At 44.3% G+C, this 26701-nt stretch overlaps 1 protein-coding gene across 4 annotated transcripts in view; it reads left to right on the top strand.

The window, feature by feature from the left end:
- The window catches only part of LOC142482964 (uncharacterized), a 760779-nt gene that overhangs the window by 613752 nt on the left and 120326 nt on the right, over positions 1-26701 (top strand). For all 4 annotated transcript variants that reach the window (XM_075583088.1, XM_075583087.1, XM_075583086.1 and 1 more), the window contains one exon: positions 5524-5633. In XM_075583088.1, the coding sequence (XP_075439203.1) occupies positions 5524-5633 (110 nt within the window). The remainder of the gene's footprint in view (positions 1-5523; positions 5634-26701) is intronic.

Raw genomic sequence — 26701 nt, 5'->3', positions numbered from 1 at the left:
TTTGTAGAGATACTCATTATTATTATAAAATGCACGTTGCTCATTTTAATGCTCTTTTAACAGGATAACTCGAACAAAAAGGTACACAGAGAAATATATATTTCAAATAGGCACTTTTTGCTGGAAATATATTTCTTACACTGCCTCCTTAACCTAGAGTCTTAACCTGCTCTAGTCCAGGAGGACTTGTTGTTAAGATTATTTTGGCATACTGTGTAATGACAGACTGCTCTCAAAATAATTTTGTCTAGTTTAACAAACTGTCTCTGTTGGCATTGTGCCTTTTCAAGTTACAGTGTTTGCAAAATATTGAGTGTGCAGGATAGTGTCAGCTTTTGGCTCATAAAAATTCAAAAGAATTGGACCTCAGACCTTAACAAGAGCTTCATTAATTCACAAAGTTTGTATTTTAAGCTCTATGGTCAGGGATAGTTTTGTCACATGTATACAGCATTTTATATAATATCTGCACTTAATATACTCATTAGTGGCTTTCAGCCCGTGTTTCACAAAACCCTGAGCTTCCATGGGAGTTTATCATGAGTTTCCTGGAAATAATTAAAGGTAATGGTGGACATTTGATTGTTTAAAACATATTTGCATGTCATTTTTTAAATAAAATAATTAAAAAAAGATTATTCAATTATATACTGTAATGTTATACATTGTGTAACATATAAAGTTGATAGTTTATTTAAAACAAAATGATAAGCCCTACCACAGTAATTACAGTTTTATTTAAATTGCACAAGTGCAGTGTGATTTGTCCCAGGGTCCCACAGATACAGATTTAGAAGACATTTGTAAAGGGTTCAGCAGTGCTTCAAAAGTTTGAAAACCCCTGACCTAGAGAATAGTCCCTATGGAAAGGGACTCCTATTTAAAAACATATATATTGATATGTTCTGTGTTTTTACCTTTGTTTTCTTGTTTTATTCCCCTGTATAATCAATGTTGTGTTACATTTTTAAGCGTGTCTGAGCTATAGGTACGAAATAAAAATAAAATGTAAACAATATGGTTAAGGTATTAGTTTTACTATTAAAGGAGTCAGTTCAAGGAATTTTGTATGTAGCCCCTTTACCCCCACCCTAAGTGAGATCTGGTCTGCTACTAGTGTCATTGGTTTAAGATGGTGCCTACCTGTGAGGTAACAAGAGGGCTGAGCACTTCCGCGTTGGTTAGGGGCTCATCAGGACAGGTTTACAGGGTACCTTTGTTCATGGTTGCAGCGCCTCCAGTCAGCGAGGATCCTCTTGGATAGTAGGATGGTCCAGACTGACACCAGACTTACACCTTTCTTTAGCCCAAGATAGGGAATCACACTTACATATGGTTCCATGGTATTTATTGCATTGGTTAAGATCTTACAGCAGGTACATCCCTTTTCTTGCTTCCCCTTAGAAGGTTACTTCAAGGATTGAGGCCCATCCAAGTTTCCTCCTGCATGGTGCTCCTCCTGCATCCCCATCTGGGATCAGGGAAGTTGTTGCTCACTCCACAGGGGGAGGAAAGAGACACACCCACTTTTGGGAGAGAGACAGTATATATTCCCTGGAGTTGGGCTTGTAACCCTGCCTCATAACCGGGCAGGTCTGATACTGACAGGTCATCACAATCCAGCATGTGACCCAGCCAGTAGCACCCCCTGGCTGACACTCTCTGGCTGTTGCTAGGCCTGCCCTTAGATACTGTTACTGCATCCAAGGCTGCAATAGCAAACAAGGCCTTCTGAAGGAATTAACCCATCCACTGCCTGTACCTAACAGGGCTTACACTGGTAGGGCCCAGGGAAATAAGTAGCGGCCGGAGGCTAGGCTACATGTAGATAATGTATCTAGGTTTAGTGGTAATTCAGACCTAGAATTGTAGCACAGTTAGAGTAATTCATGAAAATAAACATGCAGTAGGCCACTCATTTCTCAAAATGTGCAGAACTTTTTACGACACAAATGCCTTGTATTTAAAAAAAACATTACAGGCCATATTTACTAAGCACTATTCTGCCATAAAACCCCTTACAATGCTGAAAGAGACTTTATAGCCCATTCAAGTCAGTGGGCTGCAAAGAGTCTTCCAGCGCCGGAAGGTAGCATAGGGGAAGACTGCTTGGTAAATATAAGCCTAAAGCACTGTATGTCACCTACCTATCTTGCATTTAAAAATTATTGCCAGCATTTTTACAGTATAAGCCGAGTACTGATGATGTGTGTATGGGTTTGATATAATCGTAGTCATGTCTAGCCACCTGCAGCATATTGCTAAGGGGCTAAATAATTCTGACTGTAAATTAATTTGTTTAACTGTATGTTAACAAAGGTGTCACCTGTTTAATGATAGGTAAATGATGTACACAGGCGGCAAAACCAAGTCCCCAGGACACTGAGAAAAGAGACAAGCACACAGAGGTAAGTATAATAATAACATTTATTAAGTAGAAGAAAATATCCAAACTTACAATACAAAAAACATTGGCGAGTTTATGTTGGCAGCTGTGAGCACTGGTACTGGATGGAGATTTGGCCAGCGTCCATCTAGCAGGGACGCCTACAGCTAACCACAGTCCTTATGGCTCAACCAAAGAACAGGAAATTACATCACAGATGGCTGGACCAATCCCTACGTGTTTCACACTAGAGTGCTTTGTCAGGGAAGATCCATAGAGACGTGTTCCAAAACATACTGTATATACCCAACCCTCCATTGTAATTGGCCAATACATGCTCAATCCGTAAACATTAAAAAGATGATAAGCTCACAATAGACAATAGAAAAAAATAATGGGTGGTGGGGGGAATGGAGAAAAGGAAGAACAAATATAATATCAAATTCAGTTATTAAATAAAATTATTAGATCCCAAGAGTAAATAACTAACCAAAAATCTACACTAACACTGTTATACCCCTGAGGAAGCGAATTTACTTTGAGAAACGCATAGGGTGACACATTTTATGAGGCGTTTTATGTGAGGAGATGAACAGCCCTTCTTGCCACAACTACTGGTGTCGGAGCGATATTGGAGCTGTTAGAGCAGTTGGAGATATACCGAGGAGACCCCAGTACTGTCCAGAGGCTGAGTGAGAGCACGGCTGCTGTGGAGAAGAGTGCCTTTATAAACTACTGTTAGGCAAACGGCACAATCTACAAAACTGCAGGAGACATGCGGATCAGCTGTGGGGAGGTACGTGACGTCATAGCGCTAGGACGTAGAGCATAGGAAACAGACGCGGAAGCGGAGACCACACGAGGGACCGGAGCAGCTCAATCGGAGGAGGCTTACCAGTGTATAGACACACAGGCGCTGAAGGATACTGAGAGGCAGAGGCAGTAAAAGACACCCACATACAAGGCGCTTAAAGAACGGACTAATCCTTGAGTGTATTTTCATCAGTGAATGTTGTATGTTTTAATTAACTTTTTAACAGAGTTGCACTATTGCATCTTTTCTCTATTTTTTACATATACTGTATGAGAATATGCTCATGATTGAAATACATCCCATCATACAAGGAATTTCTTATCCTCCTATGTGAGTTCTATGGTCATTTATTATATGTTCATTGTAATATTGGTTAAATTAATGTCACGCAGAGGTATTAACCAAGGTAACAGTTTTTATAAGGTGACATGCACAGCATGCAGTTCTTCTGAGGGACTCAGTGTTACCGCACACAAAATCTCACTGGTGTATGTAATTAACTTATAAGTTTCGACACTATACACGGTATATACTATACAATTTGTGTTTTGTAATTTTTTTATTTTATTTTTACATATTTTCATGTTTTCACGTGTCCATATCTTCATGAGGCCTGAAGGAGGACCATTTCTTCAAAATACTGTATCTACTTTACTTAATTTTAATTTGCATTTGTAATTATAGTGTATCATAATTAAAATCTTATAAGATTTGTTATGATTAATTCTAATTATAAATGTAAAATTATGTAAAGTAGATACAGTGTTAGTTTAGATTTTTGGTTATTCACTTAGTTCACTTATTGTTGGGATCTAATCATTTATTTAAGAATTCAATTTGATATTATATATTTTATTTCCCCCCCTGTTTTTTCTGTTGTCTACTGTGATCTTTTTAATGTTTGATTGAGCATGTATTGACCAATTACTATGGAGGGTCAGGTATATATGTTTTGAAACACGTCTCTTTGGCTCCTCCCTGGCGAAGCACTCCAGTGCGAATTGCATAGGGATTGGTCCAGGCATATGTGATGTAATTTCCTGTTCTTTGTGCGAGGCATGAGAACTGTGTTTAGCTGCGGAGGCGTCCCTGCTAGCCATACGTAGATCAAATCTCCATTGAGCACCAGTGCTCACAGCCGCCACTATGAACTCGTCAATGTTTTTTATTTTGTAAGTTTGGATATTTTCTTCTACTTGATATATTTTTTTTCATTAGACTTACCTTGGTGCGCTTGTCTCATTTCTCTATATCTTTATTTCTAAGTATGTGGACAGGATCGCTCCATGTGAGATGTGCCGCAAGAGGATGCTCATTTACGTTTGCTAAACACAACGAAAAGACTGTTTAAGAGCAGACCTGCGCAACGGGTTTCTTTTGGGCACTTTATAAAGTAAAACTTGTTTTTAACAGCGTTCATTTGGTCTGAAATATCAAGATATGTAGTATCTGGCTCAACAATTCAATAACATTAATTCATTGTACTTTCATTTTCTAAATAATTTGCCTCCTGCAGTGTCATATGATGGCTTACTATAAAAAATGAATGTCAGTTATAGCAGAATCTAAGCAACAGTTAAACACTGGGCACTAAGTTTAAGCTCTGTTTCTGGGATAGGTTCAAATGTGCTTTTCAGAAAATATCTGGTTTGAAATGTACTGTACTTTTTTATTTTTATTTTTACAAATGAGAATCCTTTTGTTACAAACTCTTAAACAGTTAAGATGTTAATAAATGTGTTTAATAACCATTTGGCTGAATTTCCCCTGATATTTGCACTGTTTCTAATTGTAGAGTATTATTCCTTTCATACAGAGATATGAATTGTCTCAAGTACATTATTCTAACGCCAATCATGATCAATAGCACATACTCATAACCATGCTTTAACTAAGTCAAACATTATTTTTCTAGGTGTCTAATGGCATTGAGCGATACACTTCAGCAGTATAGGGAAGGGCTCCCTTTCTCAAAAAACATTTCAAAGATGCAAACGTTAACAAAGAACCTAGGCTGAAACATAACAAGTTGTAGCGGCTTCCTTTTCATTTTATAAAATAAGCCTGATTTGAATTAAACAACCTTTGGAGGTAGACTAATGCATGTTATAGTAAACTGGTTAATGTAAAGCGTGGGAAAGGTTCGGACATTCCATCTCGCATATTGAATCAATTAATAGCATGTACAAGGAAACCATGATTATTTGAAGGAGTGGAGAAAAATGACTTGATTCTTTACAAGTATTACAGACTATTATTAGTATTCCAGATAGACCTTGTTCTAGGGAGTCCATCATACTCTTTGATCTGTCTACATCCACAGCTGGAAATCCTGCGCCAGGCTCTGGAAGCAGCACAAACTGACAACAGTCACCTCCATCAGGAAAGTGAGTTAGTGGCTGCAAATGTTAATCAGTGGATCAAAGAACAAAAGTAAGTACATTTGATTCATTTTCTGTACCATTTTCCACACCGTACAAAACATTCTTCTCATTTTACTTTTATCAGTACAGTTTATTATATGAAAAAAACAGGTATTAAAAAGATTTTCGGAACTACTTGTATAGGATTTTTGTGCCATTTTTATAAACAATATTTGAAGTAACATCTGTTTAGTTAAGCTTTTTTTTTTTTAAAGCAATGAAGCAGTATACGTTCCATCACCATATAAACACATACTGCTTCAAAAGCCTCACTTTCCATTCCTAATGGCATTGTAATTTTCATAGTAGCATTATACATTACATTTGTCTTGTTGGTTCTAAATGTCTTATTTGTATCCAAAAATGCAGTTCAAATAAATGCATAGACTGTGAATTATCAGGGGTCATACATTAGATGCCAACCACCTTACTGTACCTTTCCAGTTCTCTTCAGCAACTCCCTAGCATCTATTAACAAATTGAGTCTATTAGTTGACAGCATTTTTTTGCAGGAGTAAATTTGAGGAGGGTGTCTAAATAACATTTATCACTGTAATTAAGAGGGCTGTACTAAGGATTCTTGGTCTAATTTAAAACATGTACAATACATGATGGTGCAACATTTAGAACAACAGTAAAAAATGTAGCAAGATTGAGTGTCCCCATTTTGTGGACATACAAGCAAAAGTCAGACAGTATCTGCTGCGATCGAGCTCCGGGGGATTCAGGCTTCTGAATGTCGACCCCCCTGCAGAGTTAATCTTTTGGTGCCGCGACTGAAGAGAAGTGCCCAGGACATACTTGAAAACGAGAGGTAACTCTCAATGTATTACTTCCTGGTAAAACATTTTTATAAATAAATAAGTACGGCTTACTACATCTGTACGAGGACTGCAAACATGATGGGCCATAGTTTTGAAGCTGTGTTATTCCAGAAGACACATTCCGTCACCGGAAGACACCTTTAGGCCCATTAAAGTGCAGGACGAAAATAAGCTCATAGGAATAGGGAGCATCTGATTTGTTTGATGATGTTTCAACATTACTAGTTTATAGCACTGTCTAATGATATTGTATTCCAAGAAATTTCAGTTAGAGTATGTTTAATTTGGCAACATGCTTCCTAAGGTACTGTAATGGTTATCTCTTTTATATTGACTGTCAAAGCTTCCTGGCATAAAATTATTGGCACATGAGAGCTGTCAAATTCAGACATTTACTTTTTTTAATGTGATAATGGTATTGGTGAACGCTCTATTAACATACAGTACAGTAGTAGTGGTTCCATGTCTAATTTCATGGTACTTTCTTTTCTACTGTAGGCAAAGGCCCTTTGACTTTCTTATGAAATAATTTATACTTTAAAAAATAATAATTGTGTCTATTAAAGTGGGCCATCCCAATGTTTTGCCTAAAATGTATGTATGCTACATGAAATTAACTATTCAAATGAAATTTACAATTATATAAATTCTGCATTTTCTTCTCAGGAGCTTGGAGACAGACCTCTTGTGATGCTGTTTCAGACAAGAAGAGGCGAATGTCCATTGGGAGTCATTACTAATGGTTTTGGCTGCTGCTTCTTTTAGAACAGTACAAACATGTCCTTCTACTGTATTTATCGCTGCAACATAAAACAAAAGGTGAAGGCAGAGGATTGACAGGTTTGTGATGTTCCGGAATCAGCATGAGTCAAAGTCATTACTAAGGAATGGACATCTAAGATACCTTTCTCCAGACTCCTGAGAAGAAAGTAAGGATATCACAAAATGTCAGATATCATCCCATCTTACCATTGCACTCTGATTAATGAACTGAACTTGACCAGGGAGGCTGCGAGGTAGCTCCCCTCTCCCACCCCGCCCCCAACCCTCGTGGAACGTACAAATAAAGACAGAGACCAGATCTGGAGGTATAAAAGGCTGCGGCTATTTATTTATTACAAATAACTAATGGAGTAAATGCCACTCCCAGCCAGAGTGCTCCTTTCACAGGAGTGGCTGGTGTCTCGGTTGTGCTCGCCACAAACCTGGGTCGGACCGCGTGGCTGAGGTGGGGTTGTAAAAGCACCGACCTTAGACCGCGCAGGCTGATCCGGATTGTGCAGTTCGTAGTCATACGTAGCAGGGTTAGGACTGGAGAAGGCAGCATCGTCAGTGGACAAGCCAGGGTCAGGACTGGAGACATCAGGGTTAACGTTGTTCAAGTAGGAGTTCGGCAACAGGTAGTCAGGAGTTCCCCGTTTCAGCTTAGGAGCGTGAGCGCGGGAGTGGACTCTGCGCGTGCGGCGACCATGGTACTGGTCTCAGGAGGTGATAGGTAGACCGGAGTGGGCACACCGCCTGGCAGCACTGGTAAATCAGTGCTTCAGCGCAAGAGTCCTGAGTGGGCTGGAGAATCCTCCGCTTCAGCGCAGGAACCAGGACACGGCCTCTGCAATAGAGAATGAACAGCAGGCCCCAGGAACCAGGGAGCTGAAGACAACACTGGGGAAACCTCCGCTTCAGCACAGGAGACAGGAACAGACCGCTGCGTGACACTAGCAGCCGGTCTCAGGAAACAAGGAGCTGAAGTCAACAAGGAGAGTACTCCGCTTCAGCACAGGAGACAGGAACTGACCGCTGCGTGAGACTAGCAGCTGGTCTCAGGAAACAGGGAGCTGAAGTCAACAAGGAGAGTACTCCGCTTCAGCACAGGAGACAGGAACAGAACTCTGTGTGAACTAGGGAATAGAACTAGAGAGATTAGAACACAACAGAGCTAAGCCATAGGGCTTGTGGCAGAACACTTGTGAAAACCAGGAAGGGTTATGCTCGGCAGAGAAGGATTGTGGGGATGCAGTACTTAAAGGCCAGCGGGCCAATCCCCGGAGGAGGGTGTGAAGGCACTGCTCCAATGAGTGAGTACAAGGCTAGGTTGCAGTGATAGCTTGCACAGCTGCAGTAGATACCAGAGGGAGTGTTCCAGGACTGCACAGGTCTGTGAGGCAAGGTAAGCAGTAAACTGAGGTGTGGATTCCTTACATTGCCCCTCCCTTCACGTGAGACCTCTGGGCGAACATGACCACTCATAGAGTTGGGGGACCTGGAATTGTTCCTGAACTGTCTAGGATTGGGGGTAGAGTCATGGTCCAGAGACTCATGGTCACTCCTTTGTGTACCCCCACCCCCCGATGAGAACTGCGGCCAGACAGGCCCATCCATGGGTCTCGGGGACATTGAGTTGTTCCTAAAGTTTTTTAGGCGGAAAGGGGATCCGTAAACGAGCAGTTCCTTGGTGTGTACTGTTCTAGGATATGAGAGTGGTGGTAGAGACATCATTGGTACGTGTCTCGCCCCGCAAAATGGCTTGGGAATCCAAGGCTGTGAAGAACCAGAGGGTTCCGGAGCAGAACCGGCAGAAGAACCCCCACTGGGAGCCCAGTCTTTAGTAATGGGACCAGAATTTAGGATAAGAGGCCTTGATAGTTGATCAAATATACCAGAGCGACCTTCGGGACAGACAAAGTCTTGGCTGACCTCTGCATGTAGGAATTTGAGAGGGACTTCTCCTCCAGAGGTCTCCCAGGTAGTGGTCAGCGAGGGTATAGGGTGGGTGGGAGCATTTCCTGGTCTTGGTATGGAAGGTGACAAGGCAAGCAGTAAACCAGACATAGAGACCGAAATCTTGGGATACGTACAGAGTATTTCCAACTCAGAGGAAATAATAGGGGCAACAGAAGGTTCCGAGGGGGAAAACCATGGTTTCACAGAGGCAGAGAAGCAATCAGCAGTGGAGCTCCCAAATACCGGGGAACCCTCAGTGGGAGATAGTATTGTCTGGGGATTAGGAATAGGCTTTGAGGCTTTAATATCAGGAACTTGAGAATAAGGCATAGCATGGGTAGCGGCGGGAGGGAAGCTAACATCAGAAGCTGAAGTCTGTACTTCAGTGACAGGGACCTGAGAGACAACAAGCGGCAAGTAGGAACCATGGAAACTCTTAATGGCAGACACCTTAGGAGCACAAGGAGTCTTATCCAAAACCGCAATGGCCCTAACAAGGGTACTTGACATGACAAAAACATGAATAGGCGTGTTTACTAGTGCAAAAATTCTGATAACAGGACTCCTAGCCAGTGGTGAGGGTGTCTGGGTTTGATTAGTGAGAAAATCAGATATAGTGATAAGTTACTTAGCATCAATCACTGGGGTTCTAGGTTTGCTGGACATGTGTGAGAAAGTACCCTTTAAGACAGGAGTTTTAATTTTTATCCCGAGTAACCCAACGGTTGCTGGGGCATATTTAGACGCAGTGCTGAGGGGCTGAGGTTTAGCAAGGGCAGGAAAACTAAATAGCTCAGATTTAAACACCAGGACTAGTAATATAGGCAGGGTGGTCTCAGACTGTACTAAGGGAGTAACAGATATGCTGATCCCTGGAGGGTTTGCATGGGCAGAGAAATCAGGGGAACTAACAGCAAGGACGGCCTCTATAGAAAGAGATTCTGAATCTGAAGGGAGGTTTTTACCTCTCAGAGTATCAGGACCGGCAAGGCAAATTTCAGAGAGAGGGGAAACTGTGTGCAGGCTTCTAGCTAGCACATATGAAAAAGCGTCATTTTTGAGTGAAAGCAGTGTGTCAGCAAACATAAATAGTTGGAGGGGAAATGGGGGAGGGGAAAATCCTGCTCAGCTCAAATCAGAGTTACTTACTAGAGAGGTGCTATCAGGGTTAATACATGTGAGTAGGGAGGGGAAAGAGACCAGAACCCTATGTGATGCACTCAACTCTACTGATATGAAAATAATAAAGTTTTATTAATGTCTATTAAGGTAAACATAGAAAAAAGTTTAAAACCTAAACAGTGTACTTGAGAGATCCTAGGTGTGGATCTATCTTAATGGTCAAATGGCAGTGATAATCACCTTTAAATAGCCATATAAGCTAGACTGGACTTGCAGTCAGATACAAATATAAAACACATCGCACTTGAACCTGATAGCTCAAAATGTGGACACTTTGTGAATTCCCTCAGGATAATAGTACACAAAGTGTTAATCCTAAAGTGCCATGAGGTGCAGTGATACACGGAGAGGAGCACTGAAAACTTTGGGCACTGTGTAACAATGTCAGTGTATTACGCATAGCATTGGTGCCTGCACAAATGAAGTCAGTTGTATCCCCCAGCAGGAGAAAAAAACCCCACCCTTGTAAACAAACGATGTGGATTAGCGTGGGTATGCAGTAAGTGTCAGTAAGTACACAACCTTAATGGCCAGTATGATGTACCAGCCAGGCATAATCAAACCCCAGGCTACTTACATTGACCCAAACGCTATAATCCCAGCAAACACTTCCTGTAGTGTGTTAATAACACTGCATCCACTCGTGTTAACCTGTGAGCAACATGGGTTAGATAAATCTAATCTTCCCTGTCACTTGCTAGTGTGATCCACATCTGTGGTCCACATCAAAGTTTAAACTGCCAAGTTACTAGTCTAGCTGACCGGAGAACAAACTCCTGTGAGTTTGTGGTACACTGAACGTCGCTATGACGTCATCCCAGGGATTTTCAGTGCTCCTCTCCGTGTATCACTGCACCTCATGGCACTTTAGGATTAACACTTTGTGTACTATTATCCTGAGGGAATTCACAAAGTGTCCACATTTTGAGCTATCAGGTTCAAGTGCGATGTGTTTTATATTTGTATCTGACTGCAAGTCCAGTCTAGCTTATATGGCTATTTAAAGGTGATTATCACTGCCATTTGACCATTAAGATAGATCCACACCTAGGATCTCTCAAGTACACTGTTTAGGTTTTAAACTTTTTTCTATGTTTACCTTAATAGACATTAATAAAACTTTATTATTTTCATATCAGTAGAGTTGAGTGCATCACATAGGGTTCTGGTCTCTTTCCCCTGTCAGCAAACATTCCTGGGAACACAACATGAACCCCAGGAGGGGCATAATGACCACTGTATGCTTTTAACCCTAAGCTTTGAGAAGGGGAAGAACACAGACAGTACACGGGGGGTAATCATAACTGTACTGGTCTCTGAAGTGGGTATTTGGTAAGGAGTGTCTGGGAAACCAGAAATGACTGCAGATTCCACGACGTGGGGACTATACGCTGAAGCAGGGATCATCGCTCTCTGGGTGACAGAAATACCCGAGAATGGGAACTCTGCGACCAAGCTTAGGGAAAAACTTGGTAACTGAATACATTTAACTGGAATCAGAACTTTAGCCGAAGTTTCAGGGGGCAGCTGAAACTTGAGCTGAAGCAGGGGTTTTATAGCAAAAACTAACTAAGGACTCAGCAACGTTGGGGAAGTCATTTAATGCAACCTCTGCTGTCGGATTTGGGGACACATTCTCTGAGGCTAGAACGGAGGCATTAGCTTGGAGGCAGCAAGAGTTTACAGGGGTTAATGCAGATAGTACCTGAGAGTAAAAAATAGGGAGCTTTTCCTCTGTAATGGGAGACACAAGGGATTTCTCCTTTGGAGCTAGGGACGTGACCTTGGCTGGCGAAGGACAGGGATTTACCAAAGGAGACTCAAAGAGCTGCCCCACAGGGGTTAATACAGGAATGACTCTGGGAACAGAACTTAGAAATTCAAGCTTAGAACGTGGAAGTAGAGGGGATTCTCTCTCTGACAGGGAAAGCACGAAGGACTGCCTAGCAGGGGTTAACGCAGGAAAAACCTCAAGGGGTGGAATGGGAGATTCAGAGTTAGAAATAGAGGGAAAAAAGTATTCGTTCTCGGATACTAGAGGCTTAGTGTTGGCTAGAGAAATATACGTATACTCCAGGGGAACCTCACAGGACTGATCGGCAGGGGTTAACGTAGACATATCATTGGTGTCAGAGTAACCGGGCATACAATCAGGGCTAGGGACCGTGGCAGCTTCTACGTTAGGGGGCAGTGATAGTGGGACAGTTTGGTCATTTCCTGGGGAGGGAGATACGTCCCCAGGTTTAGCGACAGGACTGGCAGCAGAGGGGAACTGCCAAGCGGCAGCGTAGCTGGCGAGGAGAGGGTCCTGTTCCTTTATGCAAATGTCCAAAGTCAGGGAAAGTACACAGAGTGTGCTTTGTGCGTGAGCCAACATGAAGAGAGGGTCCTGTTGTACTAGGTGAATGTCCAAAGACAAGGCCAGGGCATAGAGTGCATCTTGGGCGTCGGCCAGTTCCATAGGGTACACGTTATCCCAGGTTAAGTAAGTAAGCCTTAATAATAAGATCATTATGGCATCGGCGTTGCAAAGGGGTTAAACCTGCTAACATAAACGGATCTTCCATCCGAGGTAGTATTTCGCATAGATACTGGGACTGGTCTGCAGGCCGGGACAGGATTTCAGACAGAAACTTACCAACCCGCACCACAGGGCGGTCCGAGTTTGTGGGGCCGAGCATACTGTTACGGTTGTGCTCGCCACAAACCTGGGTCGGACCGCGTGGCTGAGGTGGGGTTGTAAAAGCACCAACCTTAGACCGCGCAGGCTGATCCGGATTGCGCAGTTCGTAGTCATACTTGGCAGGGTCAGGACTGGAGAAGGCAGCATCATCAGTGGACAAGCCAGGGTCAGGACTGGAGACATTAGGGTTAACGTTGTTCAAGCAGGAGTTCGGCAACAGGTAGTCAGGAGTTCCCCGCTTCAGCTTAGGAGCGTGAGTGCGGGAGTGGACTCTGCGCATGCGGCGACCATGGCCCATGGTACTGGTCTCAGGAGGTGATAGGTAGACCGGAATGGGCACACCGCCTGGCAGCACTGGTAAATCAGTGCTTCAGCGCAAGAGTCCTGAGTGGGCTAGAGAATTCTCCGCTTCAGCGCAGGAACCAGGACATGGCCTCTGCAATAGAGAATGAGCAGCAGGCCACAGGAACCAGGGAGCTGAAGAGAACACTGGGGAAACCTCCGCTTCAGCACAGGAGACAGGAACAGACCGCTGCGTGACACTAGCAGCCGGTCTCAGGAAACAAGGAGCTGAAGTCAACAAGGAGAGTACTCCGCTTCAGCACAGGAGACAGGAACTGACCGCTGCGTGAGACTAGCAGCCGGTCTCAGGAAACAGGGAGCTGAAGTCAACAAGGAGAGTACTCCGCTTCAGCACAGGAGACAGGAACAGAACTCTGTGTGAACTAGGGAATAGAACTAGAGAGATTAGAACACAACAGAGCCAAGCCATAGGGCTTGTGGCAGAACACTTGTGAAAACCAGGAAGGGTTATGCTCGGCAGAGAAGGATTGTGGGGATGCAGTACTTAAACGCCAGCGGGCCAATCCCCGGAGGAGGGTGTGAAGGCACTGCTCCAATGAGTGAGTACAAGGCTAGGTTGCAGTGATAGCTTGCACAGCTGCAGTAGATACCAGAGGGAGTATTCCAGGACTGCACAGGTCTGTGAGGCAAGGTAAGCAGTAAACTGAGGTGTGGATTCCTTACAGCTGTTTAGCCGGTCCTTGAACCGCAGAACCTGTGCCCCCATAATGGCCAGGCCCCTGTGACTCACAGAAGTCATCTAAATGACCCTGCCCACTCGCACTCCTCCAGGCTTAAACAGCCCAGCTCCAAGTCTGGCAAGAACAAGCCGCCATCGACGGCCCCATTTAAGCCCCCCTTAAACTAGGCCCGTACCGCCAGTCCCACCAACCCCTCCTGCACCCTCTAAACCCAGTCGCTCCAGGCATGCCCGGAAAACCCGCAGGTACTGAAACCTAGATAATGGTACCCCGTCAACATGCGCAAGCAGCGCCCCCGCCCGCTAGGTCTTAAGCCCAAATACGCCTCCAGCGTTTGCAAAGGGCAAATCCTGCTCCCCAGCAAGCCTAGCAGCGGAACCCATGATCCCCTTCCAAACTGGTCTGTTTTGGATCAGCGAATATGCAGTTGCAGCGAACCTGACCTGGGTGCCGCGTCCCCCGACTGCAAACCTCCTCCCCTTTCTTTGTGGTGCAGACCAGCTCCCCTATTCGCAATGCCCCGAAGAAGACCAGGGTGAAGGCCGCATTGAATAGCCTCACAGACTGAAAAGCAGACCTGTTCCATCACCTGGACCAGCCCCTCCAAGATTGCCGGGGTTGCCGGCCTCCTGTTGTCATTAGTCGTGCCCCCCTCAGCATTCCCGCTACGGCCCTCTTGACTATAAACGCTTTCGTAGCGTCCACCCTCCCATCTAGCTTCAAGAAGAAGGAAATCACGCTCAGCCTCTTACCTATGAACCTTCCAGCTAGCCCCCTGCTTCCCAATGCTAAAACGTATCACCCCTCTGTGATGCCCTGCCTCGCGGCTCTGCTGACGGAGGCTGCCACCTGGCTTGCAGCCTTGTCTTCCGCCTGGTGCGGGCTGCCGCCATACCCTTCGCGGCCGGGCCCCATCGTCCGCTTGCTTAGTGCACAAAGTGGCAGGAATGTACCAGCCTTTTCCGCTACTGTGACCTCGTCTGCTTGTGATCAAGCTGTTTAGCTGCCGGTTTAACAAGCCCTCTTCATGGTTCAACGCCTCAACTTGGAGCAGACTAAATTGCTCAGCTACCGCTAGCGCCATTGCTAGTATGGGATGAGAGCAATTTGAGAGTGTACGTGTGTTTTAACTTGTTGCGGTGCACGCCTGCAGGAGCAACGACTGGCCTTCTTATGGAACTAACCGAAAGCATGTATGGGCGTGAGTGTTAGCAGAAACGCCAGGGATGCCATAAATCCATAGAGGGGGCAAAAAAGTGGGTTGCCCACTCAGAAATCCCAGCTCTGTGCTACCGATGAGACACTGATGGAATCACTCGTGAATGTTAGCTGTGTGTATGTGCCCAACACCCCTGAAGACACTGGCCGTGGGCAGCCTACCGTTGCCATAAAATATCCCCTGGCCAGAGCTTGATCAAGCCTGTGCATGTCGGGTAATTGCATGTTTGCATACTTTGTGATTGCTAGCAGCCGCAGCGTGTGTAGGAATGTACTAAAAAAAAATTGTGATATTGCGCTTATGTGCAAATTTGAGGCTTAAAATTTACTTCTAGCCTATAGTAAATATATCATAATAAAAGACCTTTAACATGATCTGACAATAGTTATAAATGTGTGATCGCAAAGCTGCCCAGAAAAACAATACTGACTGATACAAGTCAGAAATACATGACATAAAGAAAAATAGGTGATGACACTTCTAGCAAAATGCTCAACAGTCAAGTGATAATACACAATGTGAAACGAGGACTGTAATCAGCACCTCAAAGAGTCCAGAGTCTATGAAATATACTGGATCTACAAAACATATGGGTCCGATCTGGCGGTTCCGGATGTTCTCAGATGCCCACCTAGACTTGTTTCAGAACATGTGAAAAGAAACACATTGATCAATCATAGCGTATACTGTTAGCAGAAGGACATAGACAACACAAAATGATAAACAAAACAACCACAAATACACTAGACACACAACTAAAATAATGAAGCTTAAATAATAGCTAATTTAATTGAAAAAAAATACCTGTCTGTGAAGACAATATAAAACACATAAAAAGACATGATATGTCTAAGGACACAAAAAACTGCTGGCTGGCAATCTTCCGGAGGTGTGGGAAAAACTTTAGTCCAACTTACAAACAGTAGGACAATAACAAGCACATCAGTAGAAATGCGGTATGTTGTATTGCAGGGGTCCCGTAAAGACTCCCCTCCGAGGCGTCTCGGCACAGGGGTTTCTCTGTATTTAACCATCGCTTCCTGGACGTTAATTCTCCTTCTTGGTGATGTGCCTGGCTCCGTCTGTGTTACGTCACGTGTCCAACCTGCTGACGCTGCTTCCTAGTCTGATGTGCAAAGAACTACAGCTACGGAGGCGCCGGTGTCCAAAAAGCCCTACGCGTTTTGTGAAAAGATTCACTTCCTCGGGGTATGCGGTATACTACCCTGTATAGCTTGTTATATACCATAAAAAGTTGTTCTGAAGTCCGTGATTGGTTCCCAATAGCGGGAAAAATAGAGCCTACTATTAAGCTTCTAAACACATAGCACACATAACTATAAAACAAAGAATAAACATACCAAATCTCAAATACAACATAAATTCTGCTAATGAATTATAACAAAGATAACACATAAATCACTCTATACATATGTGGGTTTACTACATGGAATAAGGGAACTGCTGCACACCTCTTATAAAAAATTAATTAATTACAAATACGGTGCTCCTGGTTCAGGAATCTCTGCATGGTAATTCAATTTAGACTAAAGAGGTGGAAGAAGCAGGGCACTACGGATTTTTACATTGACAATGTATTGCCAATAGATCGACATGGCGTTTCGGCCTTACAAGGCCTTTCTCAAGAGTTAATGGCATTGAATTTTAATGTTGGCAGCATAAAATCTCCTAAATGTGTCAATCTAGTCATAAAATATTGCACCACTATTTGAGGTGATATATATGTTTATGATCCTACTATTTCATAGAATCATGGATATATGTGCTAGAATCATTGGGATATGGCGATATAGAATTTCATATAGTTGGAAATTATCTCCAAGCATATTTTTACTGCCTGCGGCGGAATACATGTGGACCACAATGTGATTCACAGTGTTATGAAATATTACTCTAAACATTTGAGTTAACCATCTACTGGCACAACTATCATGTTCTGGCTTATTTATACAGCTCGGACATGCTATTATGCATTTCATAAACAGTAATCATTTAAGATATATGTATTCCATGTAGTATACCCACATACAGTATGTATAGAGTGATTTATGTTTTATCTGTGTTATAATTCAGTTGCAGAATGTATGTTGTATTTGAGATTTTGTATGTTTATTCTTTGTTTTATAGTTATGTGTGCTATGTGTTTAGAAGCTTAATAGTAGTCGCTATTTTTTCTGCTATTGGGAACCAATCACGGACTTCAGAACAACTTTTTAGGGTATATAACAAGCTATATAGGGTAGTATACCGCATACCCCGAGGAATTGAATCTTTTCACAAAACGCGTAGGGCTTTTTGGACACCGGCGGCCTCCGTAGCTGTAGTTCTTTGCACATACAGACTAGGAAGCAGCGCCAGCACCTTGGACACGTGACGTGACACAAACGGAGCCAGGCATATCACTGAGGAGGAGAATTAACATCCAGGAAGCTACAGTGAAATACAGAGAAACCCCCGTGCCGAGACACCTCGGAGGGGAGTCTTTATGGGACCCCTGCAGTACAACATACATTTCTACCGATGTGCCTGTTATTGTCCTACTGTTTGTAAGTAGGACTACAGTTTTTCCCACACCTCCGGAAGATCGTCAGCCAGCAGATTTTTGTGTCCTTAGACATATCGTGTCTTTTTATGTGTTTTATATTGTCTTCACAGACAAGTATTTTTTTATTAAATTAGCTATTATTTAAGCTTCAATTTTTTAGAAGTTTTATTTTGTTTGTGTCTAGTGTATTTGTGGTTGTTTTGTTTGTCATTTTGTGTTGTCTATGCCCTTCTGCTATATGTATACACTATGATTGTGTTTCTTTTCACATGTTCTGAGACAAGTCTACGTGGTCATCTGAGAACATCCGGACCCGCCAGATAGAACCATATGTATTGTACATCTAGTATATTTCATAGACTCTGGACTCTTTGAGGTGCTGATTACAGTCCTCGTTTCACTTTGTGTATTATCACTTAATTGTTTAGTATTTTTCTAGAAGCGCCATCACCTATATTTTTTCTGTGTGTAGGAATGGGTTACAGTACCAGGACGCAGCGGTGAGCGTGTTCATGTCGGCAGTAAGATAACAATGCTGCGTGTGTGTCACAGGCAACGGAGATGCAAACCGATCCAGAAGAGGAAAGAATAGCTGCTCGTCAATGAAATTCCCAACTATTCGGTGCCAGAGGGGAGTGGAGGCTGAACCAGCTTACGCCCACCATTTTTATGTTAACTATCACATGGTTCATTTTGAAAATAACTCTGGATTCTTGATCTGCAACAGCAACCCATGCAATAGCAAACTCTTTTCTAGCAGAATCCCGCAGGCCAAACCAATTGTCCCTTGCATCCCACCTCCCATGTTTTCCCAGTTCCAGCCCCAGCATGCTTAAGCTACTGTAAAACCTGTGCAGATTTTCACTGTACCACTGCAAACACCTCAACTACCTACACCCCAGGTAATGAATATCACTTCCCTTTAATTAGGATTAAATAGCTAGTACTGCCGCTTTCTACAAAGAGGCTTTAGTGTGTTGGATGGGAAAAAGATGGCATGCCCTTGGTAATGGATATCCCATCCCTTTAATTGGGCACCCTCCCATAAGGAATGAGATGGCATGCCGCTGCCACTAACAGGGATTTGGGAACTAAGGGGTACCAAGACACAAGGCGAGGGTCCACCCCCTTCCCCCGCGGTGCTGCTTCTCCACTGCCGCCATGCTAACTCGAGGCCCCATACATGGGAAAACACAGAGCCTCCCCCCCCGAGCCAGCTTTTTGGCCTCATTCCGATCAAGCGCATAGGGTGGAAGACACGCTTGGGGAGAAGGAGGGAAGCCCCAGACTGCGTGAGAGCTGTGCTTCCCACCCAGTGGCCTAGAAGAGATCCTTTCAAGCTTCGCACCAGTGGGGACCCCTGTGTAGCCCCCGACCTCAGTGAGGACCCCTATGTAGTCCGCTCACCTGCGTGGGGGCCCATACTTGAAAACGAGAGGTAACTCACAATGGTTAACTTACTGGTAAACATTTTATAAATAAATGTGCCACTCAACTTACGCCATTATTATTAAACAGTTAGCCGCGCCCTATGGAACAGCATAATTTATTTATTTCCAGGTGGAAAATTATTGGTCAAAAGTAGTTAACAGTAAAATCAGTCCCTCTGCAGTGGCCTATTGATCAAGTGATATACCGCAAACAATGTGTTAGACCGCTACCAATGCAACAGCATAATTTATTTATTGGCAAATTATTAGTCAAAGTAGTCAACCATGAGGTCAGACCCTCTGCAGTGGCCCATTGCTCATTTGATATACAGCAAGCCGAGATTGGGGACAGTGCAGGACTTCCCCCTGCCTCCATTTTTTCTCCGCCGAGCAGGACTAGCCCTTTAGCAAAGCCCGCTAGAGACCAACCACCCAAGTGCCTCCCCCTCAACCAGGTGGGACCAAAAGTACCCTCCCCATAGGGGACTCAAGCGGGCCAGGGGAGGAACGCAGGGGCAGATGCCCTTAAGGCCCACGCCGGAGCTCCCCAACCGTGTCGCTGGTCCCCCCCCAGCAGCACCCTGCCGCCGGCGCCGTCTTACCCCCCGCCTGCCGGAAAGAAGGTGAACGGGGGCGAAGGAGGGAAGACTGCACCATGGCACAACCCAGCAGGAGCCGACCAGAGAGTGCTGGAAGGGGGAAAGCCCGGGTCACATTGGAGCGCACTACCGCTTGGAAGGAGGGAAGCCTCAGAGCCCCCCCTCCCGAATGCACAAAGGTTGGTGGAAACAAAAAGAAAACAGCGCACAACGCCAAATAGTGAAGCAAGTAATAAAAATGTATTACATTATTAAAGGGGTATAAAATCTGCGTACATCAAATAGAAAAATCATAAGCATTTAGTGTATATCACACTTGTTTACCACTCCATGGTTGTAGACAGGGGAATCTGGTACTCAGCTTTCTCTACAGGAGCCTCTGTGGTGGTTGTGGGGCACAGGATCCCTCATACACTTTTCATCCAGCAGGATGCTGCTTTCAGGGGAGTTCCTTAACAGCAGTCTGGCTCCACTGCAGGTTCAGGCACTCAGTGGAACCGAGTCTCAAGCGGCAATATGCCTCTTCCAGGGTTTTTTTTCCTTACAGTCCTTCGTTTCTCCTGTGGAGATTTCACCGTTTTATCAGCTGCTGCAATGGCAGGGCAGTTCAGAGCCGATGGAAAGGCTCAGCAAACACTTCCGCAATTGCATGCGCCTGCACAGTGTGCCACGATGCCGCTCCGTCACGTGGTGTAGCGGAGTGACGTCACAGTTCCCGTGGCAATGGTGAAGGAGCAGGAGAAAGTCCCTTAGAGTCTCTATAGCGGCGCATAAACCACTCAGTCAGCACAATAACTCCAAAAGATAATGGATTAAATGCAGATCCAGGGGATAATAAAAAACAATGTAGTGGCATAGGTTAAATACATCCAACGCGTTTCGTACATCTAAGTACTTCTTCAGGGAATAATTTTGGCCATTACCCAGAGGTCTTAAATACCTCTCAGAGATGTCTCATTGGTCAGACTATTAAAGTTAGACCAATCATCTGAGCCATGGTCAAAGTGATAGGGAAGATATACTATTACTTTTAAAACAACAACTTTATTAGCAGAATTTAAAAACACAAATAAACAGTTAACTAACCTATAATCTAGCCTACCTACCTAGTAGCGCACAGTTTATTCTTGTTTTTTTACAAAGGTTGGTGCCCTCGCATCCCCAATGGTCTGAGCATACCACGCCGAGTCAGACTCTCCCCCCCCCCCTGGTCAACCCACAGCCACCGACAGCAGTGGTAACTGGGAAAGGGGGGGAAGGGGAAGGCGTCCGGGAGCAGAGCGGCAGGAAAGAACCACACCGTGTGTGGCCGACCAGAGCGCGCACCCACTGTGGGAGCAAATGGAGGACGCCGGGAAGGGAGGGAATGCCGAATGCAGTGCAGTACAAGCAGGCTAGTTAGGTGGAGGAGGGTAAGGTTAACCGCAACCGCTGCCCGAGTCCCCCTGCATGCGCACTAGGAGATCTGTTGCTTCCTACTCGTCAGGCGGGGACTCAATCATCTGCGCAAGTAAAATTTCAGAATGGAAGGGAGGCCGCTGCGCTCCTGCCCTGTACCGAATGCCTTCACGACTTCCCCCGCACCCACCACCCGTGGGGCAGCCCGGCGGCCAGGGTTTTTTGGGGGAAGCTCTAGGGAATGACGCAATCCTGTTACTACCGCACCAGTTCCCAGCTGCTCTCTTTCACTAGGAAAGCTAGGCCAGCGCTCATACTAGGCCAGCGCTCATACTAGGCCAGCGCTCATACTAATTAAAATTTGATGGCCAGGGCCAGCATCAAATTTCCTGGCAAAATGGCAGGCGGGCAGCAAACTGCCAGCTGGACTTTAAGTAGCCTGTTTTGTCGCCCCTCCCTGGCTAGGGGCGGGCCTGAGAGGCGGAGACAAGCCCCATGGTCAGGAGGCCCCCCCCACTTATGACTAATGGAGCCACTCTCCTTATTGCTGCTTAAGTTTATATCATCAAATTGGCTATTTTATTTTCAAATGAACTGCTATATATTCATGAGCGCAAAATATGTTTGCATCTGAGATATATGTATCCATCATACTGTACACAAACAGTGCATATCCCTGTGTTTCGCCAGAGACAGGACTGTCTATGGTATTTACTGTGATACATTATTAGGGGCCTATTGATTAGAATTGTATGTATTACCAATAGCATTGATTAGTATTACTGATCTCTATTTCATAACATTGCAATTGTGCAATGTAAAGCTTAATTGTATATCAGTTGTATGTAAGGAAGAGGAAATTTAAGATGGTTATTTTAAAAAGGCAATTCATATTTTACCTCTCCTCTTCTAAAATAGGCAACTGGCTTGTAGTGTACATATAGATGAACTGTGCAGTGGTCTAAACGTAGGGCAGGTGAACAGCAACATATTCACCAAGTTATATTCACAACCATATGCATAGTCTAGGTATAATACTCTTAAGCATCTGTGGTAAACTATATTAACTGGAATAAAATGAATAAACAATATTGGCCCCTTTGTCTTTTCGCTAGGCTAGATTTGAAATGTATGTGTAATGCACAGTTGGGTTACAGTCTATGGCAAAATATTCTCCTCCATCATAGGATTATAATTAAACTACAAACTCCATCTCATCTGTATTTGAGTACAGTACAGAGAATATGATTTGTAATTTATTACAAAAACTGGGGTGATCTTGCAGGCTTTCTGCGGCAAAGCCAACAGTGGTACTGTAGCACATTCTGTGTGTAACGGTGTTGTCACGGGAGACCAGGCAATTTTACACCTTTTTACCAGGATCATGCATTGAGCAAAACAAGTTAATGAAATAAATTATACATTTATTCACAAGAAAAGGCATACAGTACACACAATGATACACAAACTACAACAAAAAGACACACTTACTTGGGAATTGGGGTAACAGCCTAGACTCTCCTAGGTGCAGGGAATCCTAACCCTGATAACAGTTGCAAAAACAGGACAGAAAATATTCTAGGCAGCTTTCGCTGAAGCAGCCCTTTTCTTGCTGGAGCCTTGAAGCTGGAAACTTAGAATCTGAGAATCTTAGAGAACAAGATGATTCTGGCGCAGCAGCCGAAGAGTGGGTCCCAAACAATAATGTTTAAAAATAATTCTTTATTGATCCATCTAAAAAAGTGGAGGCACTAACCCTCCTACGCATTTCGTGTTCCAAAAAAACACTTTATCAAGGAGTAAGTTTCTTATTCATAATTGCTCAATGTGAGTCTAGGGACCATCCCAATGAGGGTTTGATGGGGTTTTTTTAGCCTCACACCTTACCCTTCAGGGTATTTTGGCCCATCTGGGGACTTTACTACCTTCAAGCAGTTATCTATATCCTTATCCAGTCCTGTGTTATGAATATATGAATATATACATCTAATGGATGCAATGCTGAAGCGCCTTTGTCACTTGGAAATGAGAATCTTAGAGGACTGGAGAACTAACTATCTGCTGGGCGCAAGGGGTTATAATACCTCTGACTTTCATTCACAGAATACTACCCCCTTATCAGAAGAGTGAGAATATTCTCAGCAACCGAGCAAACCGGTAGAAAAAACAGGGTTACCTGGAAATCTAAATGAACCAAGGGGCATGTCCAATTTGGCACCTCTGGCCCTGGTTCCCTCAATGCCACGTGCGGTGACAAGCTGCTGCCAGTCTGGTGGGGCAAATGAAAATGCAAAGAGCATCCATTGATCTCAGGACGTGGATACTTGAATCCTTCCCTCCTGTCCATATGGTCTTGACCCCTCGGACATCTTCTTGAGATCTCATCTCCAGATGTCCTGCCAGACCTACTTGCACCAATTGGTAGCCCCAGTGGCCTGTCAGAGCATTGGTTCTGAAAGTCCCAGATAATTTCTGTGCACAAACAGAAATGTTTTAAAACACACTGGTCCATAAAATATACACTTTAAAACACACTGTTCCATAAAATATACACTTTAAAAATATCCTAAGTCTTTTGGTTATGGGAAATAGAATAAAAACCTGCACATTATTTCTTACTAGCCATATTCCCCACACTCTATACAATAAACGTAGGATTGGTCATTTAAAAGTCCCCTCACAACCTTATAGATGATTGGAGTACCCACAGAACCTCTAAGCAGGTTCTGGGTTACCTGTACAGTAACTGGGTATCCCTCCTAACCTGGGAGCCCCTTATAGTTACAGGGATACATTACATCCCTTTGCACCATCTACCTTTCTGGGCTGTGCTGAAGCAGGGACCCCTAGTGGTGAGTCACGCAAGCGTTTTCAAGGGGAGACATTAACGAGACAATGTGTCTACATGCATCCAGGAATCTGACCTGATTCCAGGGTACATTTTTAGGGGAACCAGCAACTCTGGACCCTGACTAGATGGACACAATCTGTCAACTCCTTGTTTGGAACCCCCATCCCTCCCCCCTGAAACTCATACCACAGCAATCCCTGCTTGCTGGCATCACTGGAAAGGTAAAAACACAAAAAATATTTATTGTCGCATAATTACAGGTAATGCTTTTACAACAGTTGGGTCCAAGAGCTGACACTCCTGAACCCCAAAACATGGATTAGAGGCAACCAACTGGGCTTAATGTTTATTAGTGAGCCTAGTTACCTCTTCACCGTCACAGGTGTAAGCCAGGGTGCTATCTCAGCCAGGGAATCCTTGTCAGGATTCTGTTCACTTGTTTATGAAGTGGGAACTGTTTTGTAAATAAAACGTTACATGAAATGTAAATGAAATCATGTAATCAGGCTTTCTTGTTCGTGATCTTGCAGTCGGCAAGAAACAAGGTTCAACCACTTGTTTGACCCATAATATTGTGTGCAAAATATAATTTTTTCTTTCAACATCTACAGTACATCATTGCGATTTTAGCATTCCATTGTAATTGAGAATACAGCTAGAAAATAAACAAAATGAATCAAAACTATTGATTCATTACTGTAGTGCAGCCAGGGCCGACGACAGAGGGGGAGAGCCGGGATAAGTGTCCTGGGCCGGTGGTGGCGGGGGGCCCAGGGTGCCGGTCCTCCAGTTGCCACTGGGTCCCGGCTCTCCCCAAGCTGTGGGCCTCCCTCACTGACTGCCACACCGATCTTCTGATGCTTGCGCACGCTGGGCCTCTCTGACGTCGGCGCTCGCTGGAAGCAAGTATGAGAGGCCCATTGCGCGCCAGCATCAGAAGCTCGACGTGGGACAGTCAGTGAGGGAGCCCCGCAGCTGGGGGAGAGCCGGGGCCCACGACAACTACAGAACCGGCAGCCGGGCCCCTCACACCCACTGGCCAAGCTAGAGGCCTGAGACCATCCCCAAGGTAAGTGTGTTTGGTATGTATTTGGGGGTGGTTTTTTTTTTAAATATGTATTTGGGGGTGGGGGTTTTTCTATATGTATTTGGAGGATGGGGGTTTTATATGAACAGTATTTGGGGGGTGGGGGAAGTTTGGTATGTATTTTGGGGGTGTTTTTTCCAGATGTATTTGGGGTGTGTGGGAGGGTTGTATGTATTTGGGGGGGATAGTTTTTGTTATTTATTTGGGTTGGGGGGTTGTATGTATTTGGGGGGGAGTTTTTAAAAAATATATATATTTGGGGGTGGGAAGGTTTTGTGTATTTGGGGGGGGTTTCTTTTGGAATGTACAATATTTTGTGGGGAGGATTGTGTGAGGGGGAGGGAATGAGTGAGGAGGGGTATTGAGTGAGAGTGGGGTAATTGATGGAGGGGGGAGTGAGAGGAAAGGGGATGTAAGAGAGTGGGTGAGGGAGTGAGAGAGGAAAAGCGTGTAAGAGAGGGGAGAGAAATACATGCGATGCGGAGAGGGATTGAGTGAGAGTTGGGTAATTAATTGAGGGGGGAGAGGTGAGAGGGAGTGAGTCGGAGGGGAGAGAAAGACATGGGAAGAGGGGTGGGGGAAATAGAGGGGGCACGCAAGGTGTGGAATGGGGGGGCTCACAAGCATGCCAACACGGGGGGGGGGAGGTGGAGGTTCTAACTCTAGTCCTGGGCCCCAGGAAATATGTTGCAGGTTACTAATTAATAATAATAAAAATAATAATAGCATGTTCTTGTATAGCACTGCTAGTTGTACGTAGCACTTTACAGAGAAATTTTGCAGGCACAGGTCCCTGTGGAGCTTACAATCTATGTTTTTGGTGCCTGGGGCACAGGGAGATAAAGTGACTTGCCCAAGGTCAAATGGAGCTGACACCAGGAATTGAACAAGGTTCCCCTGCTCCAAACTCAGTGCCAGTCAGTGTCTTTATTCACTGAGCCACTCCTTCTCCCATAGCCACTCCTTCTCCCATTGTTTCCCAAAAGGTGGTAGCCATATTGTTTCTCCTGGGGAAGATTTAAACCTGTTAACTTCACCGGTAAGTACAGTATCTCTGGAACCGGAGTTTCCTAGAACTGAAAATAGTGGCTGGGGATAGGAGGGTTTCAGCCACAATTGTTTAGATTTTGGAATGTTCTTTTGTCGTTGCTACACTTTATTTATTCAGATATTTTAAAACAAAGCTGAAGTATTTCCATTTTCTCTTAAACCACGTCTACGGGATCCTTCCAGCATTTGTGAACCAGTAGTCAATGGGAAATTTTGGATGACGGCCCAATCAGCCATTTTGGCTGATATGGAATAAGCCACTCAAGTACTTACAGTATTCTATAAAGTGTGGTAGTGAAGGATTGGTGCTATCGTACTTTACAGAATTTACAGTTGAATCTAAACCAGTTTGGGTGAATTTGCTAGATGTTGTTTGATGAAGCGGCAGTGTAATGGTGAAACTCATGCAGATTGTATGGCTCCAC

This window comes from Ascaphus truei, chromosome 2 (assembly GCF_040206685.1).
Source record: "Ascaphus truei isolate aAscTru1 chromosome 2, aAscTru1.hap1, whole genome shotgun sequence".
In the NCBI taxonomy this organism is placed as follows: domain Eukaryota; kingdom Metazoa; phylum Chordata; class Amphibia; order Anura; family Ascaphidae; genus Ascaphus; species Ascaphus truei.
Note: the sequence above shows the minus strand (reverse complement) of the source record. Positions and strands in the feature narration are given on the sequence as shown.